The sequence below is a fragment of the Acanthaster planci genome, linkage group LG08, assembly GCF_054643075.1.
Source record: "Acanthaster planci isolate LZ-2023a linkage group LG08, COTS_SCS, whole genome shotgun sequence".
Taxonomy (NCBI): domain Eukaryota; kingdom Metazoa; phylum Echinodermata; class Asteroidea; order Valvatida; family Acanthasteridae; genus Acanthaster; species Acanthaster planci.
Window position 1 is genome coordinate 13,036,521 of NC_141784.1, and position 20,210 is coordinate 13,056,730.

Genomic DNA, 20,210 nt, shown 5'->3' on the forward strand with positions numbered 1-20,210 from the left:
GGCAACAGCCTCAAAAGTTTCTCAAAAAGTGATGAACACCTGTCTTAATCTATGTAAACATTTCTAAACACGGCAATTCACAAGAAAATTATGAATAATTCACACAATCACAACGGCAATCACGACGACAAACTAACCAACAATGTCCGTGTATTGTGTGGTTTGCGTGCGTGATGCATCTAGACCAGCGGGTGCTAAACATTGTGCCATGAGCAGAACAACCTCAAATTACAGACCTCAAACACAGAAAATACAGACATAAATAAGAGACCAAGTTCTGTGAATTAACTTGTAGAAAACCTCTTGTAACAAAACATTGCTGTTTTTCTGGCCTGCAGCCTTTTGCATTCATGACGTGAATGGCCGTCGAAGAGTGTTTATGTACAGTTCCTTCAGTACATGTACAGTACAGGCTGGGACTGGTTGCTACATTTCCATCATGCATTCTTTTGCATGGGTGCGGTGTGGCAAGAACCAGAGCAACTTCGTTTACTGCATAGAGTTTGGTGCACAGGTTTTCACCACTGTGACAGCAAAACGTGAATGCTGACAATGCCCACAGAATTATGGGGCGATTTCATGTCTGTACAATTGAAGTATACATACACGCGTGGCGCTAGGTGACATGGGCCGGAGATGAGCGATCAGCCCTGATGAATGCCTTGGTCTTGGTCCCCTATGCCACTTGGCTGAGTGTGTTTGTGTCCCGTATGCCATGAGGCCGAAGCATACGGGACACAAATGCACTACATTATTCCTTGTTCCACGGGCGAAAGAGTGATAACAAATTTATCTTCGAGCAAACTTGATGCGCAGAGTAAAGAAAGTAAAGGGGCCTATGTGCACTTTACATAAAAAAGACAACAAAAGATATCAAACGACGCACAGTCAAAACAGTAACACCGATGTAGCACAATTCTGCCATTTTATCTAGGGAGCATGGGAATTAATTGTGTTTGAACTTATTTCAATAACAACAATAACAACAGGGCTTACACTAAGAAAAAAAATTGTTCGAATTGTACCTGCATTTAAACACATGATGGTCAGCACGGTCAAACACGCCACTCTTGAATTTACAGTCTTGCAGATGTGCGTTTGCTTTTAGCGTAAAAATAGCGCTATGCGTTGAGTTAGAACAACGCATTACGCAGGGTTTGATATGAAATGTGCAATATGGTTATATATCGCACCGTTTGTTGCCATGGATCGACCAATCAGAATTGAGAATTCAAGTGTGCCTGAAGATAATGATTAATAGCGGGTTACCAACAGAAATCTTCCATCGCAAGGTGCAAAGGAGACCCACTATCAACCAATATGATCATTGTCAACTTGTTGTCACTACTACTGTCAACAAATGCTATTGGTTTTGCCATTTAGCCAACTGTTTTGTTGTTTTTTGTCACCCTCAGAACAGTAGAATAATTATGCAAATTTGGAAATGCAAACACAAAATGAGTATTATCTGTATAAATAAACAGAAAAATCACGTGGAGACAAATTAAGCTGACGCGTATGTGAAGCTGTTTTTTGCATGGTAGTTGAATAGTTTGACTTGAGTTCTCTGAACTTCAGCTGTAGTGTGCATGCATGGGGTACATCATGAATCCACAAGTTAACTATTAATTGAACTTGCTCCAAGCTGCACTGAGGAATTTTCCTGGATGACAAGACCCAATTTTTTTTTAATAAAGATAATGCAAGTGTCATAACTTGATCTGTACTGAAACATAATATATCTCAATGAGTGACTGAAGAAACAAAAATTTGCTTAGTAAGCCCGTCTCTGCTGTAAACTTGTAACATATACATTTACACTTCCCTGGTGTATGTGTTCATTCACTGTTATTAATTTTTTCAGTGGGAGTTTCCCACCTACAGCCTTGCATCATTTCTACCATTGCCAAAGTGCCATAGGTTTGGCTGAGATTCTTAACCCAGGTGAATGTATAGTTTTGGCGTTTGCACCATGCTTGTGCACCAGCCCGGTTGAAATTCTTCCCATCAGCCTGTGTCTTCTTTGCCAGTGTGGGTGCACTTCAACGGAATGCCTCATCCTCTGTAGTACAGTACATCTTGAGTGTGTGTGCATAGGCCAATACCAAGCCAAACACAAGAGAACTAGCATGCGTATACAGTCTACTGCCTAAAGTGGAATCACTGCTCGGACAATAAGCCCCCTGTTTTGTTCACGCATGGAAGACACTGTGGTGAGAATGCAATTTATGCCAACCTGTTCACAGACAGAGTTCTCCACCTCCACGCCATTGCTCTGAACACACCGCAGCAGGCGGATGCGCTGCCCCGTACCGCAGACCCCCCGGGAGCCCATAATGCAGGTGCTCCAGTCGGTTGTGTTCCAGTGGTGTGTCACGCAGCCCTCGCCCACTTCGCAGGGCTCCACCTGCAGCAGCGGTGGGCAGGTTATGCTGCCTTCTGTGGATGAGGTGGGGTGGCGGAGGACGACACGGGTGCGGGTGTGGAAGCTGACCCTCTCACAATTCTGAGGAGATATTAAAAAAAATCCAAATCATCAGTGCTTGCTTTCTGGAATGATATTTGGTGATTGGACGATTTGAGTGTAAACCTAAAACTTTAAAGACATCAGTATCCAAGCTGCAGCGTATTGGAATGCAGTTGATTCAACAGAGGTTTATCTTACAATGAAAAGCTGCCATAAATTTGACCATCCAAACTCTGCTTTCTCTGATTAATTCAGAACACAGGGATTATTATGTATTACTCACAGATTATGTAGCATTTCAGCATTTCTTTACTTATTCGGAACACTTTCGAATTTATCATTTTATAGGCTGTAGTCAAGTTTTCTTGCACTTTGCTTTATTCTTTCTTCATATTTGGATGGTGAATTTCATCTATTATGATCCTACATTTGCAAATACATGCGAAGTTTTCAAACTTAATATAGAGAGTGTGGTTTTCAGATGAGTGCAATGCAAAACAACACCAAATACCATGGTTACAACAAAGGTCTGGTCAGGCCTATACTGCAGTACTTGAAAGTTTTACTGTTAAGGTATATATGACAAGTGCTTTACAGAGTCTGGTTTTAAAACAAAAATTTTCTTCACAAGTCTTTTCATTCAGGGGTAGGCTGATGTTGTGGGCTGACAATACAGAAACTGACTATCTCTACCTGAGGACAAGGTGACCACTCTGACCAGTCACTGACTGCACACTCCCCTAGACAAGGCTTGGAGCAGGGACGGGTCATCGGTGGGCGGAGGCGATGATCACACAGACTGGAGCTGTTGTCGGGTCCGAAAAAGCCTGGAGGACCATCTATCTTGCATCTGCAGCCATTACCGAGATATAGTTTTAGAAGTATGTCAGTAATACCTCATTTTAAATGGGAATGTAGAAACACTGATATGACAGGAGAGCAGTTTACATTTAAACACCTTGGGTTTCAGGATAGTCCACTACCTAATGGAAACAGATTGCAGCAAAAAGGTGACATTTACAAACAGTTACAAAATTGCATTAAAAGATCAGTTCCTCCTGAAATATTCATATGATGTTTTAACCGATAATGCAAACTGGAACTTAAATACATATTTGTTTTTCGTTTCTTCTGGTCTTCATGTTGGTGCATCACTTCCAGTTACGTGGGTGAAAGGTTGACAGGTACAACTGATGTTCAGTGGTTTTGGCAAGTTGTGGGAACGTGTGTCAAGTTGGGTCACACAATTCCTAGTACTGGCTGTTGGGCTTACCTAATTTCCCTCTTCTGGTGGCCGTCCCCACAGGTGCTGTTCACCTGGGGCATCTCGCATTCCTCCCAGGGGCCCGTGTACCACAAGAGACGGCTGTGGACCTCTGATCGGCACGGCATCCACTGGTACATCTGTAAGCAAGCCAGAGAGGGGTAAGGTCTGAACAGTGGCACATTCCCATCTCTGTGACCTCTGTGAACCCTTATCAGGCCAACATGATTCCCTAAGTGATTCCATGGGTCTTCCCGGAGGATTTGGAGGATTCTCACTAACCTTAAAAACCAATCACTTGTATTCTAACTGTCTTTTCTTGAAAGGTTTCTTCAAGCTTGCGAACTACATAGCCATGGATTCTTATGAAAATACTTCACGACCCGAAATGAGTGATGAGAATAATAGCATACATCTTGAGTGACGCTCAACCAGAATTGGGAAGAACATTAACATTTTTCTGTTGATGAACAAAGATGTGGGTCTCTTCATGGGAAAAGTAGGACCTGACACAACATTGCCAATGAAAGACTCATTCTCACAGCTTCCTGTGACACACATACCAACATGATGAGTGATTATGCAAAAGTTGAACATACGCATTCTGACCTATCAATGGACATCCACTACTGCAGCCTTTAGTAACTGAAAGCTGTTGGCCACTTCACAGTCTTGTCACATAATGCAACTATGCTCACATCCATTCGACAGAGATAGGCTGCTGTCAGAACAGTACTTTATTCAAGACCATCACAACACCATTCACAAAGACCAGTCACAAGACCAGTAACAGTGTGAATAGTGACAAAGGGATGCTTTTGTTGCAATTCATTTGGATAGTTTGTGACTCGCATTCAGACTGGAGGTCTCGTGTTGGTCTTAGGTCTTGCGATGGTGACTATAACACTACTTCAGACTGCACAGACAATTTATTTCTTCCAAACCGAGTTATCTATAACCATTCATACCAGTTCACATTTCAGGGCACTTAACTTTAGATTTCCACATCTATGGAAAAACTCACTTGAAAAAAAAAAATGAAATTGGATTTCTACAAGTTGTCCTTACTCTGTTTCTCCTGTCAGGGTTTGGGCAGGGCCGGCCCATGCCTGAGCCCTCATGCAGGATTTCCCTCCACCGCACCCTCTGGCCAACATTAAGAGTCTGGCTGCACTCGCTCCAGGATGACCAGGGGCTCAGCTGGCAATCCTCTGGGCAGGGTATATCGCACAAGTCTACCATGAAGTCTGTGCCATCAGGGAAGGTGGGAAGACACAAAGGAAAGAAAAGAAAGATTCCAGTAGTTTTGTCAAGCCTAGTGTGGAGATTTTGAATGTTATACTGAGAGGCCAGCCATCCCCAAAACAGATGAAAGAAGGTAATTTTGACATTTGACAGTTTTTTGTCCAACACTGTTAAAAGTAAAAATTTTCTCTCTGGTCGCTACAGGCAATGAAATGAGAGAAATATCCATTTCTTGTATGTATACTGTATCATTTTCAAAATCATAGCGTATAATTCTTCAGCCTGGCTTGGGAACAGTGGGTCACAAATAAAGCGCTGAAAAAATTCCCAATGTGAATAAACTGTCAAATTATCCAACCCCCCCCCGAGACAAACAACATGAGTTTTATATGTAGGTCTGGACGTCAAAAGTAAGCAAGCATTGTATTATTTTGCCAATAATGTCACAACTACACAGGAGAGTGTTTTGGGTGGGTGGGAGCACAAGGGGTGATTTTTCTTTTGCAAGTCTTACTAATTTACTAAAAACACAAGAACACTTAAAATGTTTCTATCTCGTAAGTTCATTATTGCATCAGAACCACTTGTGGCATTCTGCCATTTCAGTTTCTGCAATCCTATAATATGCAACTAGTTTTATTCATTCCAATGCACACTTTGAGAAGTTTGAATCACCATTTTCACTGCCACATTTTCTGACATCAACAATTCGCCTCTCTTCGTCCAGGCACATAACTGCACGGTACTTCACCCCCTGTCCGCAGCCCCCTGTCACACCCCCGGCTGAGTCCCCCATCAGACTGCCCGCCTCGGGGGGCCCCTTGAACTGGGAGGGCTCGAGGAAGCAGTTGGACCAGATCCCCATGGGCTCCAGTGTGTAGGTGTGACAGCGGCAAGGAAGGGTATCGCTCAGCGGGTAGAGATCAGGATCGTCGCACTCTGAAGAGCGACGGCTCTGGCCTGTAGAATTTAGACACATGGAATTGGTAAGGGCCCAGCTAAGTACATGATTGAAGCCCTTGTCCGTTGTACTGGGACTGTAAGCAGTAAAATAGTGACCGACAAAAGAAATCAAGAACATAAGTACATGACAGATACAGGTATGTAGTATGAGGGATTTAAGACAGTGTTCCAGCAAGGTGAAAGTGGTCTTAGAGAGTCCCTTTTTAGCATGCATAATATTTTGGATCCACATGCCAATGACTCAGGACTTAGCTTTAAATTTTTACATATACATCTTGTTTATCTTGGATTGTTTGAATGTTTGCACCCCCCTAATACACTATAATCTTGTCTATGGGGATCAAAAATGAAATTGTTTTTTGTGGTACTGGTGGACAGACACTCCAGGATCATGAATGCAAGATGTCCACCATGAAGCAGAGAAGTGGTGTAATGAAGGCAAACACTTGAGTGGCAAACTGCATTGGAACACACAGCTTTTGGGTAACAGGCTTTGCTCTGTGCTAAACTCCACCCTCACACGCAGAAAAGGTGAAAATTACTGCAAGGTGAAGGCACTTCTGCCATTTTTTAATCAAGTGCCCACGCACAGGTACTTTCCTGTCATGCGTGTGTGCGTGGGCCAGAGTAGTGTCGGCACTAAATGCAACGCTACGCCGCACATTCAATTGGTTGTGTGCACTGCAGATGTCAATGATGAGCAGGTCCTGACTTTAAAGGCATGCGGGACAATTAGCCACCATCAAGGGCCTGCCAGCACTTGTGTCTTGTGGACATTAAGCAACATTGGGTCTCTCACCAACTTCCACACACAAGCTCAGAAAAGCTGAATTAAAAGGTGTCATGAGCCAGGCAATACTGGTAAGTGCTCAATGTAACGAAGCCTGTATTTGATGTAACGCAGTTCACATTCTGATGAGCCAAGTACACCAAAATGCACAGCCTCAGCACATGTTATTTGGAACAAAAGTCTGACAAGAGTGAGCCTGCCACAAACAGGGTCGGCACATTTAAATGTGAGTGCACCCAGAAACTGACACTGTGTTCGGCATGAATATGTACATGCGCTCTGACTTTTGGACTAGAGTCTACCAGGCTGCTTGGAAGACAATGTATACGTCTGAATGAGATTTGTGCCAAAAACGTTGGGTCCCCTTGAACGTGGCAATCAAATTTTATGCTGAAAGGGAATTCTATGTAGAGACAACCAAGGTTCAAAATGAGTATGGTGGCTGAGGGGCCACTGCCAGCATGTGCCCTCTTCCCATTTTTTTCAATTTTTCTCTTTATCAAAGGGGCACAAGTTTAGTCTTCTATTAACTGTTTTCAACTGGCCATTTCATAACTTCAGACATAAATTTACATGTACATTATAAAAAATATACATCTTTCATATGTTCAGGTTCTACCTCTTCTTTGGGTCCTCCCCCCGCATTTCTTACAAGTACTCAATAGCAGTACATTAATGCTCAGTGGAAACAATGGTCACTTCTGTGTCTGCTATCGAGCCTGACCTATCAAGCGTCGTCTGCGGATCCTTCGGCCACTGCAGGTGTCCGGGCAGGCACTCCAGCGGGACCACACACTCAGCTCGCACTCTCCCTCGCACAGAACGCGGCACTTCTCAGCGGCAGTCGGCATGGGTGGGCCGTAGCGTAGGCACAGGTCCACGTCTACTGGCATGCCGCCCTCGCGTTGACACTGCACCTCTGATGCATAGGGCCAGACAAAGAGATCATACTCTCATAGATTGAACACTTTTAACTATATGCTCCAAAAGGTACCCCATTTTCTAATTCTAAAAGTCCCATTTAGCTACAAACTCATTCAATTAAGAACTGTGTTGCACTTCAATGCATGTATGTATGTATGTCGATAGAAACCCCCCTCCCCTGTATGAAATTCCCCCCAAAATCTGTCTTTCCTTAAACTACCTCTTGTTCGGAGTCCGTCACCGCAGGGTTCCCAGCCACCTCGCTGGCTGCCCACAGGCAGCTGGCACTCCCCCCAGAGGCTGGGCACCCAGTCGTAGGAGTAGCAGGAGTCGGGCACCGGGCAGACCTGGCGTTCCTGCAGTGGTGGGCAGAGCTGGCCCCCATGCCTGGCCGGCTGGAGAACGTAGCGATCTCGCTCCTGCAGGAAACCCATACCTGGGGGATGCCAAGAAGGAGAAAGGAGTAGATGCCTATATCTCAGTCTTAGATTTATAGGTTAAAATTTGTCAGTCAGTTTCACTTGGCAGTGGTTCCATGCGAAAGTAGACACTTGGTCACTCTTTACCAATCTTGGTAATATTCATACTTTATAAATAAAACTGAGTTTTTCAACAAGTGGAAGTGGAATTAAAAAGTAATGATACCACATATTGTTAATGCTTTCATTTATTTGAACAACTTCTTTTTGTTTCTGAATGACAAATAATGAGGTAGCTAACAGCGTGGCTAATTAACACTTTTGCAAGGAACTACGTTTTCACCCCCAAACCATGTGGATAAGTGTATGAACATATTTCACAAGCATCTAAGAAATCATTATAATTTTACAAAAAACAGAACTCAGCATTTTGAACTAGTGCCTATGTTTTAGAAAAATTAAACTGATTTCAACTCAACAAGATAATGTAGAGTTTCTTCAACCAAAACTGTTCCACATTTCAAATTCAAACATGTTTGGTATTACACTGTACCACACCGTTCTTGGAAAAAAAATTGTACTGGCGTAAAAATCATGCATACCATGTTACCATAAACGTAAAGTTCAATAGCATGGAACATGGCACCACTTCTATATCCCATGTGGCAGCACAATTTACACTGTACTTCCACACCACACCACACATGACTGGGGGGAGGCAGAATGACTGCGGCGCCAGAGAGAGTGAACAGCAAGGAAAGTCAACAGAATCAAGGGTTGAACCAGTCTGATGGCAGCCTAAATATCCCACCGGATGAGAGGCTGAAAATGTCACGCCAGCGTCCTCATTGACCTCTTATTTAAATTTTTAAATATCCATTCATGCACAATGGCTGGTGCATGCTGAATTCGGACCCGGGCCAACTGGCAACGTGCATGGCAACCTGTAAGATTTCAGAAGCTCTGAGGACAATGCCCGTACTCATATGAATGCATGTCATTAGGTAGGCTAAATTTCACAGAGTTGCTAAGCATAAACTAAGTAAACATTAGCAAAAAGAGACATATACAATGAATGGCATTTTAGCTGGCATCCTGTTTTTGAAAAGCAAATTTTTTCTTTGCTCAGCAGCTTTATGAAATTGACAGTTCCCCATCCCAAATATGAAGTTTAATTTCTTCTTGATGGTTACGCAAAGATGAAATCCTAAAACTTCTTGGCCTACTGACTTCAAGGGCTTACAAACTTCCTGATAGTTGCAGCCAAAGGTCACTGGCGCCGAAAAAGCCATCCTGACTCTTTGTACTCACCAGTTTCACAGGATTGCGGGCAAGCGGTCCACTCGCCAAAGCTGGACACCCGACAGTCCTGAGGGCAGGGTATGTGGCACTCTCGCACGCTGGCTGGCTTCCCCTGCTCACCACACCTGCAGCAGCAAGCAGACAGACTTCCCAGCAGCTTGTTCAAATCATGGCCGGGTAGGCAGAGCCTTATGCACTTGCAATTTTAAGACTTTGTCACTGGGAGGCTGTTGCTTCATGGACAATTACACCATTATAATTTTTTATCATAAAACACTGACGAACGGATATGAATAATGGCATAACACAATTGATGACCTTTTTAAAAATTTGGGTCTGGAATCTGAAATTGTGGATTCTTCAGATTTTGGATTTGCACAGCATCTTCGTAGGTCTGTCCTCATAGAGACATGACCAAAATAAATGTTAAGTAAACTTTAAAGGAGGCTTATTCTATTGAAAGACAGAGAAAATATAACTGGCGACTAACTACCAATAAGTGTGCAGTACAAGCCTGGAGAATTATGCTTTTACCAACCTTTTCTCAGGTGCAAGCTTGTCTTGCAATGTCCGGATGCATTCCATACTCCTCACCTGGCGCCCCACCTCGCACATGCCCTCCACCCCCTCCAGCAACACAGGTCTCAGACCGCTGACACACTCGCTCCACGGGGTCGTCCGCCAAGCAAAGTGAGCGCAGCTGTGGTCGTTGCAGGCTCTCGTCTCAATGAGATGCTGAGGCATTGGACACTCATGACCTCCTGAGATGGGTGCGAGAGGACAAAAATTCAATTAGCCTGTGGCGAGTTCAATTTGAATCAAATCTAGGTGCACTCAGTTCTTTAAAACACAGACTAAGGACACAAAAGGAGTTTGAACTGCCTGGGCTATAACGTCTGGCGAATTACCGCTTTCTGGCATGCCCGGTATGTCCATAGCCATAGCTATGCATCATCTGTTTCACAACAACGAAATCCCTTCCATCCCTGCTGCAATTTTTCGCTGGTAATGATCAAAATCCTTAAAGCTTTATGTACTGAGGTATAGGAAATTGAATAGTCGTGAATTTGTTGGTGCTTGGTATGATATCATAACATCCAATTTGATACTTACGCAGTTGCTTGCATTACATCATGTGCTCTAAATGTACACGTGCAGTCATTGCCCTTAATGAACGCTTTCTTCTGGAGTTATTTAGGGGATAAATTGCCCCATTGTTCACACAAGATTTTGTGTTTGTTTGAATCATTTTTTATAACGCCGTTTGTACAAAAGCGTATTTTACTAGATTTCATGATCACTCCCTATGATGAAATAGTGCATTTTTGTTCTATGCAGTAGCTGACATTTTATTGGCCAGTCTTTAATAGTCAAATTCGTACCAAGTCTTTAAAAACTGATGCATTGGAGGGAGGGGAATAAAATCACAAGCTTTTGCATGGATAATGGACAATGTATCAAAATTTAAACAGTTAATTCATGGTAGCAAAAGTAGGTCTAATATCAGGGATTTTTCTCTCTCTATTTCCTGGTCACAGCAATAATTTTTATTTAATTGCAAGCAAAACACTACAACTATTGCTAGGATAGTATTGGCCCCACTTGTTTAGCTAAGATGCAGGCAGTACTCGGGCATTTTGGAATGTTTACTGTTATTTGTCTGACTCGGCGGCGATGATTTTTGAACACTTTAAAGTGCCAGAGTTGCAACTCCTTCTGTGCCCTTCCTCCATGTTTATATTCATATGAACATAACAATTTGAATTCTCCATACTAAAGACGCTGTTGGTAATGTGTACCTCGTGATTCGAGCAAGCTTTTACTTGGTTACATAAGAGATGCCTTGCACCAATACACTGTAGTCAATGGGTAAGAAGGGCACAAAGGAACCATTCCATTCCAGAGACGGTGGTCAGTATGCAAAAAATTGCCCCAAGTCCCATGGCAAAGCAACAGTGTTCTTTAGTCTGGGAATGCAAGTTGTTATGTTTATGTGCAATCAGACAACTCAGTAGACCAGATTTTATTTAAATTTAACTAGCAAAAGGCTTATTAGGAAGGAGTGAGGTTAGTTCCACTTTCCTTGTCAACTTTAAATTTCTCTTTTGGCAAATAAGAAGGCTAGCTACATGTATATGTATATATGCATTAACAGAAATTGTTCTTGCGTGGTAACCAATAGAACAAGCAAAATGTTCAAAGCTCTTATGTGATAATCTTAAAGTTATACTGACATAATCAAAGACACAACCAAAATCAAGAGAATTTGAAATGATTTAAAACATAATGAAGAAATCAAATAAAAAAAATTCATATCAAATCTAATCAAATCAAGCATCACCTGGTCCGGGGTAGGCCCTGATGTTCCTGTACCGTGTCTGGACTCCGCCTTTACCGCACGCAAGGCTGCACGGGCTCCAGGCCCCCCATTCACCCACCACACAGTCACTGGGGCAAGGCACCCAGCACGGGACCTGCGTTTCCGGTTTGGGCGATATATTCGAACACAGCTCCTCATCAACAGTAGTCTATATATGGGGATACCAGATTGAAAGTGAGGTTTTTTACTGCAAACACAAAGCAGGGCAATGTAACATGTCATGTAATCAAGATTTGGTCACTTAGGGGGGTATCCACATTTCTTCTTTAGGCATTACTACACTGCACTGGCAACGTTAAGGAAAAGTCACTTGCCTGAGAACAGAATCACCAGATTCACTACAACCATAAATCAAACATACAACAACATGGAGGCTCACCGAATCTTTATAACTTGGACAGTAACTGATCAAATCTTATCTTCATTAGGAAAGACTGCCTAGATTTATTACAAGATATTCCCACTCTTTGATTTGTACTCTGTGCTTGAAATAAATAGTGTTGCATCCCAGCTGTCATTTTGTCTGTATTAAAGTGAAAGAGGGTCAGGATCACATTTTTAATGCCACTTTAAAAGCAAGCAATAGCTGTGAAAAAGCAATGTAATGTTCGTATACGTCAGGTGTCTTTATATCATTATGCATTGTGTGGAGGCTCACGATGCAAACTCTGCACTCTAGCACAACAGTCCCGGATTAAAATCTGAAGGAAATCCCAGGGCAATGACTTATGAAATCCCCAGCTGTCACGCATACACGGGGGATCAAATCAACTGGACGCGGAGTTAATTTTCTGTTAAACAAGTTTCTGCTGGGGTGCCTGGCAACCGATTGTCATGACGCCAGAATAATGCACTGTAGCCATGGTATCTGAGAAATGTTGAAGCGTGAACCGTACAAGAAACCCCCCCTTCCTTTCCATCAATATCTTCTTCATTACTCATCGCAGTGCAGGGGAGATTCTAATGTACTATTGCCGGGCTTTCGTGGAGCCACGAATAAAACATAACAATCAGTTTCATACCCTGACGAGACAAACTGAAACTCCTTGCCCAAAGCATGTATTTTTTCATTAACAAGAGGAGACACCGAAAACGTGAACAGGATGCTGTATATGATATCAGGGGGCTTGGAACAGACAGAAGCTATCAAGTGACGTGTTTCAAAAAGTGATAGGCAATACACACCGAGTTGTGTGTTCCTGAGACACATAGCATACAATGTGCAACAGTCGGGGAGACAGAATGACTGCTTACTAAGGGGGGGGGGTATGTGCGAAAGAGACACAAACTGGGACAAGGGAATGTCTTGTACAAGTCACTGACCCAAGATCTCAGGCAGGAAATATGGGACACAAGGCGGCAAACAGCAGTTGGTGTCAACAGTAGAGCTTTCATGCAATTAAAGCGAGTCGTTGAGCAACTTGCAAGAGACTGACTTTGTCTGAGTTTTAACACAAAGTCTAAAGCAAGGGTGGCATCTGTTGTGGTGACAAGACTTTGTTTGTACAGCAAAGACAAACATTTCTGTGCATTTGTACATTTTGATGCAGAATTCATCCCATCCCCGAAAGGAAATATAATCAAAGTTGACAATTTACAATGGAATTGCTTATAGACAAGATGCCCAGAAATCAGCCTTGGTCATTCAAATATATGTAACTAATAGATAGAATAGTTGAAGATCCTTTTCGTTTTTTCATCCCTGTAAACTTTTCTTGAAGAGTGATGTGAAGAGAGGGGAAGCGACTCATTCCCAGCTGTTTTGTTTGGGACACAAATCCAGCAGAAGGTAATCATGCCCGCCAAACACATGCTGAACACAGAAACAAAAATAGGTTTCAAATGACTGAGAAGCAGTGAAAAACAACAAATGCCCGCAGCCTTGCAGATTGTTCCTATCAAATGAAAGAAAATTGCCTCTTGGTAGAGGAGAGCTGCTCTGAAGTCCCCTACAAATGGAAACAATCCACGGCCGGTTTCATCAGCCGTCCCCCAGAACAAACTTGTGCTTGCTAACGAGACGGGAGGACAGCGTGTCAGATGGGATGACACAAAGATTAATGAGGCGACCGATCAGGTTTCATGGTTGTGCATGGCTTCATCTCTTGGAGGGCATGATGTTGACCATTTAGGCCTAGGCCAGGCCAGCGAACTTCTCTCTCTTTTTTCTTTAATAGGGGGGGGGGTTAAAGGAGAGATCTGAATCTACATGCAGTCATTTGGGTACCTCTTTAACCATTTCCTGTCTACCTTCTTAATAAAGCACAGCATAAATAAAATATTCATTGGATTGATAGACTGCTTCCTCTTTTGCACAAGGATAAATAACCTGGGGAATTAGGGCAGCTAGAATTAAGACGCTTTGCATAACCAAGACACTATCAGGGGAAGAATTAATATTAAGAACTCAGCCAATGATGGGATGTTATATACATGTATCTAGTCACAGCAAGTGAGTAGAGACACGACCTGCCACTTCCTGCCGGGCGACCCGTTTTCGAGTACATAGGCTTTATATGCAGAGCTGGGGAGCCCGTAAACTGGGACAAAAGAGTTGGGCCTTATAACAAAAGACCGTACTCAGCATAAAAGACTGAGCTGCTGGGCATTACCGACATTTTTTCGCTCTCAATAGTGGAGATAATCCAGCCTTGTTTTGAAACAGTATACCACGGTTTGAGGCATTTAGAGCAAGTGGATTACCACTGGGGACAAAAACTCTCCACCACCACAGCGATGAGCCACACAACACTACTGCACGCTAATCTGGCCCCTATTGAAAAGAGGTCAGCAGTGCACTGTGCCAGTTTCGGCAACAAAAGAATCTTACGTAACACCGCACAATCTGGGCTCTTTTTCCAAGGCTGCAGGCCTATCTGAAATATTCAGGAGTCAATGAATTTTACCTGTCAGCTTTAGAATAGTGCCCAAAGAGTCCTTCATTTTGGTATACACGGCCATTAAATGAAATGATGAATTTTGAAGAATTTTGAAAACGGAAAATCTTGAAAATGAGTTGGCATCTTGTCTTGCTCAAGAAAAATCCACCCGGCAGCAAATGGTTAAAGGCTTATTTTACAAAACTGGTAATTTCCCAAGGTCACCAGTCATGCAGGCATAGTTTGTATAATATAGTATGATCATGCCTCTCCATAGCTACTGCCTCTTGGCATGAGCTAAAAAAAGGCTAAATGCTGTATGAAATAAGCACTCCAGTAACTGCTGCAAAAATGCCTGTAAAAAAGAGCATCCCACACAGTGCCTCCTTCGCCACATCCAACCAGCGTGACTGCCCTGATTAAAAGTGGCAAGGCCGATTGATGAGACACACCCGATGCTGTCCTTCCCATGTAACAGATCCACGGAGGCGATGGATCTCAACAATCTGATGAATCAGATACACAACTGGCATCTCTCAGCCCACAACCGAGTCGATGCATCACACTCCAGAAAAGAGTGCAATCTCACAAAACCCTCTAAAGCGAAGCTACTGTATCAGTGTTTCAAATATTTTCGGCTTGAAAACAATTTGACTGGCCTGACCCTCGGCAATGATTTAAAATCCAACAGCTGAAAATATCAAACTGGTATGATGAAATATCGCTTGTAGGGACATCATTGTCAAATCTCATCTTCTGGCCCATTTCACGCTTTCCCAATTTTTTTCATTCCCAATTTTGAGATACTTGATTTACAGTGACTTTTTGCTATTGACATCCCACAGGTGATGTTGGTGCTTAACAGCGCAGGAAATTAATCATGTTGTCAACTGCGTGTTCTTTTAAGAGAAGTTGACAGCTGCCCAGTTTGCCCTTTTTGACATGCAGTTGGACAACGGGCCATTAATTCATGCAAAGAGGCATATCCTGTGAAAGTGATCCCATCGACTTACACAGCTATATAAAACTCTCCAATAAATACAGAATAAATGGCACGTGGGTGGTAGGTGTGGCATAATGAAAAGGTCTGGCCTAGTGTTCTCAGTGAGTAACTCCCACTTTGCAAACAGAAATTTCTGAGGCACCCTGAGGTAAATGAGATAAAACAAAATGAAGGAATGCTGGATTCAGTGTGCATTTGAAGGGTGAAAAGAAATAAAGGCATTCTGAAAATGGATTGATTTTTTTTTTACACTAAAAATGTTGCGAGAGGGATTCCTAAAATCGTTGCACGTCAAAGTGAACTTTGAACAGTTTCACATTTCCTGCAAACGGGAAACTCTTGTTTTTGTTGGTAATTGTACCAGAACAAGCTCTTGGCAAGGACAGACTAAACCATGAGCAGACTGAACCAGGGCACAACTACCAACTGCATTTCTTAAGAAAGATAGGGAAGAATTTGTCAAGGGTAAAGGAGTGACAATCAGACATCAACATCGGCCTTGACTTGATTCACTGACAGACAGATTGCACTCCACTGCCAGTTGTGACAAGGGGGGAGAAAAAAAAGCCAAAGAGGAACAAAAAATTGATTGACAAGCTGCCCTCCTTGACATAATTGCTGGTGTCTCACTTGATTCATGTCCAGGCAGGTGATGTTCAGTTCCTGACCTCCCTCGCCACAGTTGCTATCCACGGGCACGCAGTCTCCTGCATCCTTGGCGTGCCACTTGAAGCAGATTGCAACGTCACAGGGCACATACTCGGTCAAGTGAGGGCAGTCTTCCCCTCCATCCTCTGCTTCCACTGTGACCTCCCTTCTTCTGATTTTGTGACCTGCCATGTAAGAAATCACACACAAACATTGGAGAGTTTTTATGCTGAACACACATACGGACAAACAAAAAACCCTTTGACGCCCTTTTTTTTGAGGCACAAAACCCTTCCTGCATAATATCTGCTATTTGTAAGCTTCGCAAGTGATATTACTCATCCAAATCATGCCATATCAATATTAAGTGTATACATGTATGCCTCTGACGCCATGTGTTCATGAACAAGAAACTGTTGAAACAGTCTAATTCTATGCATTGAAATGTATCATGTATCAATAACTGTAGCTGTTTTTCTTCTTATGGGCATGTGTTCACCGTCTGTTAAAAGGCAAGTGTCTTGTTTGTTTTACCAGCAACAAAAAGGGGAGAAATTTCACTTTAACACTTATCATCCTTGGTGTGCCATCATCAGCTTGTGTGGTCCTATGATGTAAAGATCTAGACATGGATACATCACTTGCCACTCAAGTGTGAAATGCATGGCCAATGATCCATTTTCACAATGTATACATGAAACTCAGTGACAGAAGGGCCCATAACAGTTATGGATGGTTAAACCCATGTATATATACAAGTGTCTGTTCACAGTCAAAACCTTCCAGACCTCTCTGATCATGGTTGGCTGTTGTATACTCTGATATCAGGGTGAAGCATCTACAGACTAAAGTCTGACGACAGCGAGGCAGCTAGGCTTTCTTCCAGTAAGCTGGAAGAGTTCTGACCTCACTGTCGCCATTGTTTAAAATTCGAAAGACACCTGCAGAATCTGTAGAAAATAGCTAAGACAGCATGCTCCACCATAAATGAGAAAATGACAAAAACCGACATCGGCCAGAACAATGGACACACAACACATAACATTGATTTCCAATACCTCTGTCCAAAACTATTTCGCTTTCACACCAAATGCTCTGATATACCTAAGCCTATGAGATGTCTTTTGAGAATCACAACAGTACGCAACCCCCACAAATGACGACACAAACACACACACACTGACAGTGATACCTCACAAATTATAAGGCTACACAGTAAACATGAGGTTTGAAAACCTTAACTAGGTCTGTCAAAGGAAACTCTTTTCTTAAATTAATGATAACATTTCCATTTTATCAATCAATCTAAACAAATTTGTGCAAAATATTATTAAGAGAAAAAAGTCGGCTTTTGTGTCCGTCCAAACACTGTCTCTATCTCTCATCACAGATGTGTCAAGTCTAACATCCAAACAAACTTAAAAAGAAAGAGAGCTCAAACTTTCGTCAAACAAGCACAGGAACACCTCAAACTTGTGGGTAATCCCCCTACACTTAATGGACATGTTTAAGGCAAGCTGGTTTGGTTAATATGGCATGTAAATGGTGGAGCAATGCAGTGCTGTCATCAGTCAAAACACACTTACAGACAACACGGAAGTCCATTCAAGTTAGAAGTAGAGTATATCTGTGCATTTATGACAAGGACCCTTCTTGGCTGTTGGTCAAACCATACAAGACCCCTACCTGACAAGCCACAATGTCAAGGCAAAGTTGTAGTTTAGTCAAATCACAAGTCCACTGCAAGTCAGTTTATAAGTCAGGTCACAAATGTTAAAGGACGAATTTGAATGAAAACCAATTCAAGGAACGTCCTTGTCTCAGTTCATTTCAACACCTTGTGACTTGACTTACAACTGGGTTTGGGACTGCAACAGCTCAATAACGACCCAGAGTTATGACTTTACAACATCAGTGACTGCCAAAATGGGTCCCTCGTCAATTGCTGTCAAATCAGTAATAGAGAAAGGACACAACTCAGGCTCAGTTTTAAAAAAGCTTTTGGGAAAAATCTTTGTGTTCAATTTAACAGTTGATTGCAAAAATAATGCTTTTGAAGGTCTAATCATCGGTCCTACATGTAGTTCAGCAGCTTCAAACTAATAAAGAATTGTAGGGTATTAAATAATTTTCTTGGAAAAGTTCTGATGCCAAACAAAAGCTGAGTTTTGTGGAATAAACTTTGCAAGTTACTGTTGAAACAAGAGACCCATTTTGCAGTGCTGTTACGGCGTGCATTAAGCCAGGGCATTCCAAGAACAATAAGTGCCAAGTTTATGGAGATGCTTAATGCAGAAATCTAATATCTGCTGAGCAGAAACAGAATACCACCCAAGAATTCATGTAATGTGATACAGCTTTTTACTGGTATCCAGCAGATTAGTGCTTAGCAAATATATATTTCTAAGCAATATTTCTGCTTAACAGCTCCATGAAATTTGGCACTGTTGAATGGTATGACCCACAGAAGACTTTTATCTTGAACAAGCAAGTAATCCTTTAGCATTCAGGATGGGGTCCTCCAACACTCACATCCAAACAGCAAACAACAGGGTCAGTGACCTTGCCTCGGGGTCACTGACCTCACACTGGGGTCAGCCAGGCAGTTTGGACACGCCAATGGTTTGCTGGGACTTATTGCTGGTTCAACTCCTGTACGTGTGGATGAGTGACTTCCTTCAGCTGTTAAACTCTGAATATGTATTGCCGGAAAAAGCACTGACTGAACTTCAGTGCACCAGTCTGCCATAAGTCACCATGTCAGTCACCAGTGAGTCACCATGAGTTCTCACCTCAAGTACAGACCTGGTTTGATGTCATGCGGCCAAGCTCTAGAATATCACCGTGGATCTCTGAAAGGTTTAACTCATAATATCACATCCTCGCTTTGGCTACCTCATCTCACTACAAACATATAACCACTGTGTGTGTATTTGTTTAAAGGTTAGTTTTCTTTCATTTGATGCACATATATCAAGCAACAGATTCTTCAGAATTTGCACTCTCAAGTAACAGGGCATTCTCCAATTACTGACGCCCATGATGCCAAAAAGCTTGTTCCAGAAACATCAATCGGTCGCAAGCCATTACACAAGAGCACATGGACACATAAAACGGAGCTGCTCGTGGGGTGCACAGGTGCAAAATGACACACTCGTGTGACTTGAATAGAACACTCGTGATGGAAGTATGGCAATTTTTCTCCTAAAATGTGCGAGTGGCAGGCAGGGGAGGTGAAGAAACTTGCCTTGGATGCTGTTGTCCTGAGTTCGATTCCAAACTGGGGTGGAAAGTGGATTGGTTTCTGCTTCATAGGTGAAAGAGAAACAGCGGGGGTCAGGCTTGGAAAAAGAGCTAGTGACGCAGTGTCTATTCTACGTAGACTTCTACGATGCAGAATTCCAGATAAAAGAAAGATGAGGATAGTGTGCTTCACTATTATCTGTTTTGTGTGTGTGGGGACAATACGCACCTTTGAGTCTCTTGTTGTTTTGGGGGCTGCACTGATCTGAGATGCAGTCGCTCCACTGGCTCCATGGCGTGACCTTACAGGGAGAAGGGCAGGGCACCTCACAGGGCCCTATTGGCTTTGGCTTGGTGTTGCGGTTGCAGAGGGAAGGTGACACTGGAGCAAAATCTGGACAAGGGCAATGAAATCACTTGGTGACTTGTCTGTGTTGGGCAGTGGTATTATACGCTGGTAAGCTTCACTCTAAATTTCCAAATCAGTCCGTCACCTCTTTAAGGTTGGGTTCACACTTGAGGCCAGTTTGTATCTGGCACAAAAGTGAATGCACGATTCTGTGGTGTCAGATGTAGCATGGGTGCTACGAATTCTCAACTGTTGAACACATTTCAACTCTAGTGAGATTCACGGCAAACAGTTTGTGGCATTAAGTTCACACCACTTTCGCACTTGCCTCAAG

General features: G+C 42.8%; 1 protein-coding gene across 14 annotated transcripts in view; it reads right to left on the minus strand.

The window, feature by feature from the left end:
• The window catches only part of LOC110977379 (thrombospondin type-1 domain-containing protein 7A-like), a 164,472-nt gene that overhangs the window by 18,035 nt on the left and 126,227 nt on the right, over positions 1-20,210 (minus strand). For 13 of the 14 annotated variants that reach the window (XM_022231450.2, XM_087139758.1, XM_087139759.1 and 10 more), the window contains 13 exons: positions 19,757-19,921; positions 19,532-19,588; positions 16,267-16,469; positions 11,716-11,902; positions 9,913-10,135; positions 9,384-9,499; positions 7,874-8,089; positions 7,454-7,648; positions 5,652-5,936; positions 4,800-4,978; positions 3,741-3,871; positions 3,161-3,317; positions 2,237-2,506 (listed from right to left, as the gene is read on the minus strand). In XM_022231450.2, coding sequence (XP_022087142.2) covers positions 2,237-2,506; positions 3,161-3,317; positions 3,741-3,871; positions 4,800-4,978; positions 5,652-5,936; positions 7,454-7,648; positions 7,874-8,089; positions 9,384-9,499; positions 9,913-10,135; positions 11,716-11,902; positions 16,267-16,469; positions 19,532-19,588; positions 19,757-19,921 — 2,384 coding nt within the window. The remainder of the gene's footprint in view (positions 1-2,236; positions 2,507-3,160; positions 3,318-3,740; positions 3,872-4,799; positions 4,979-5,651; positions 5,937-7,453; positions 7,649-7,873; positions 8,090-9,383; positions 9,500-9,912; positions 10,136-11,715; positions 11,903-16,266; positions 16,470-19,531; positions 19,589-19,756; positions 19,922-20,210) is intronic. The other variant, XM_087139765.1, reaches the window with a different exon arrangement.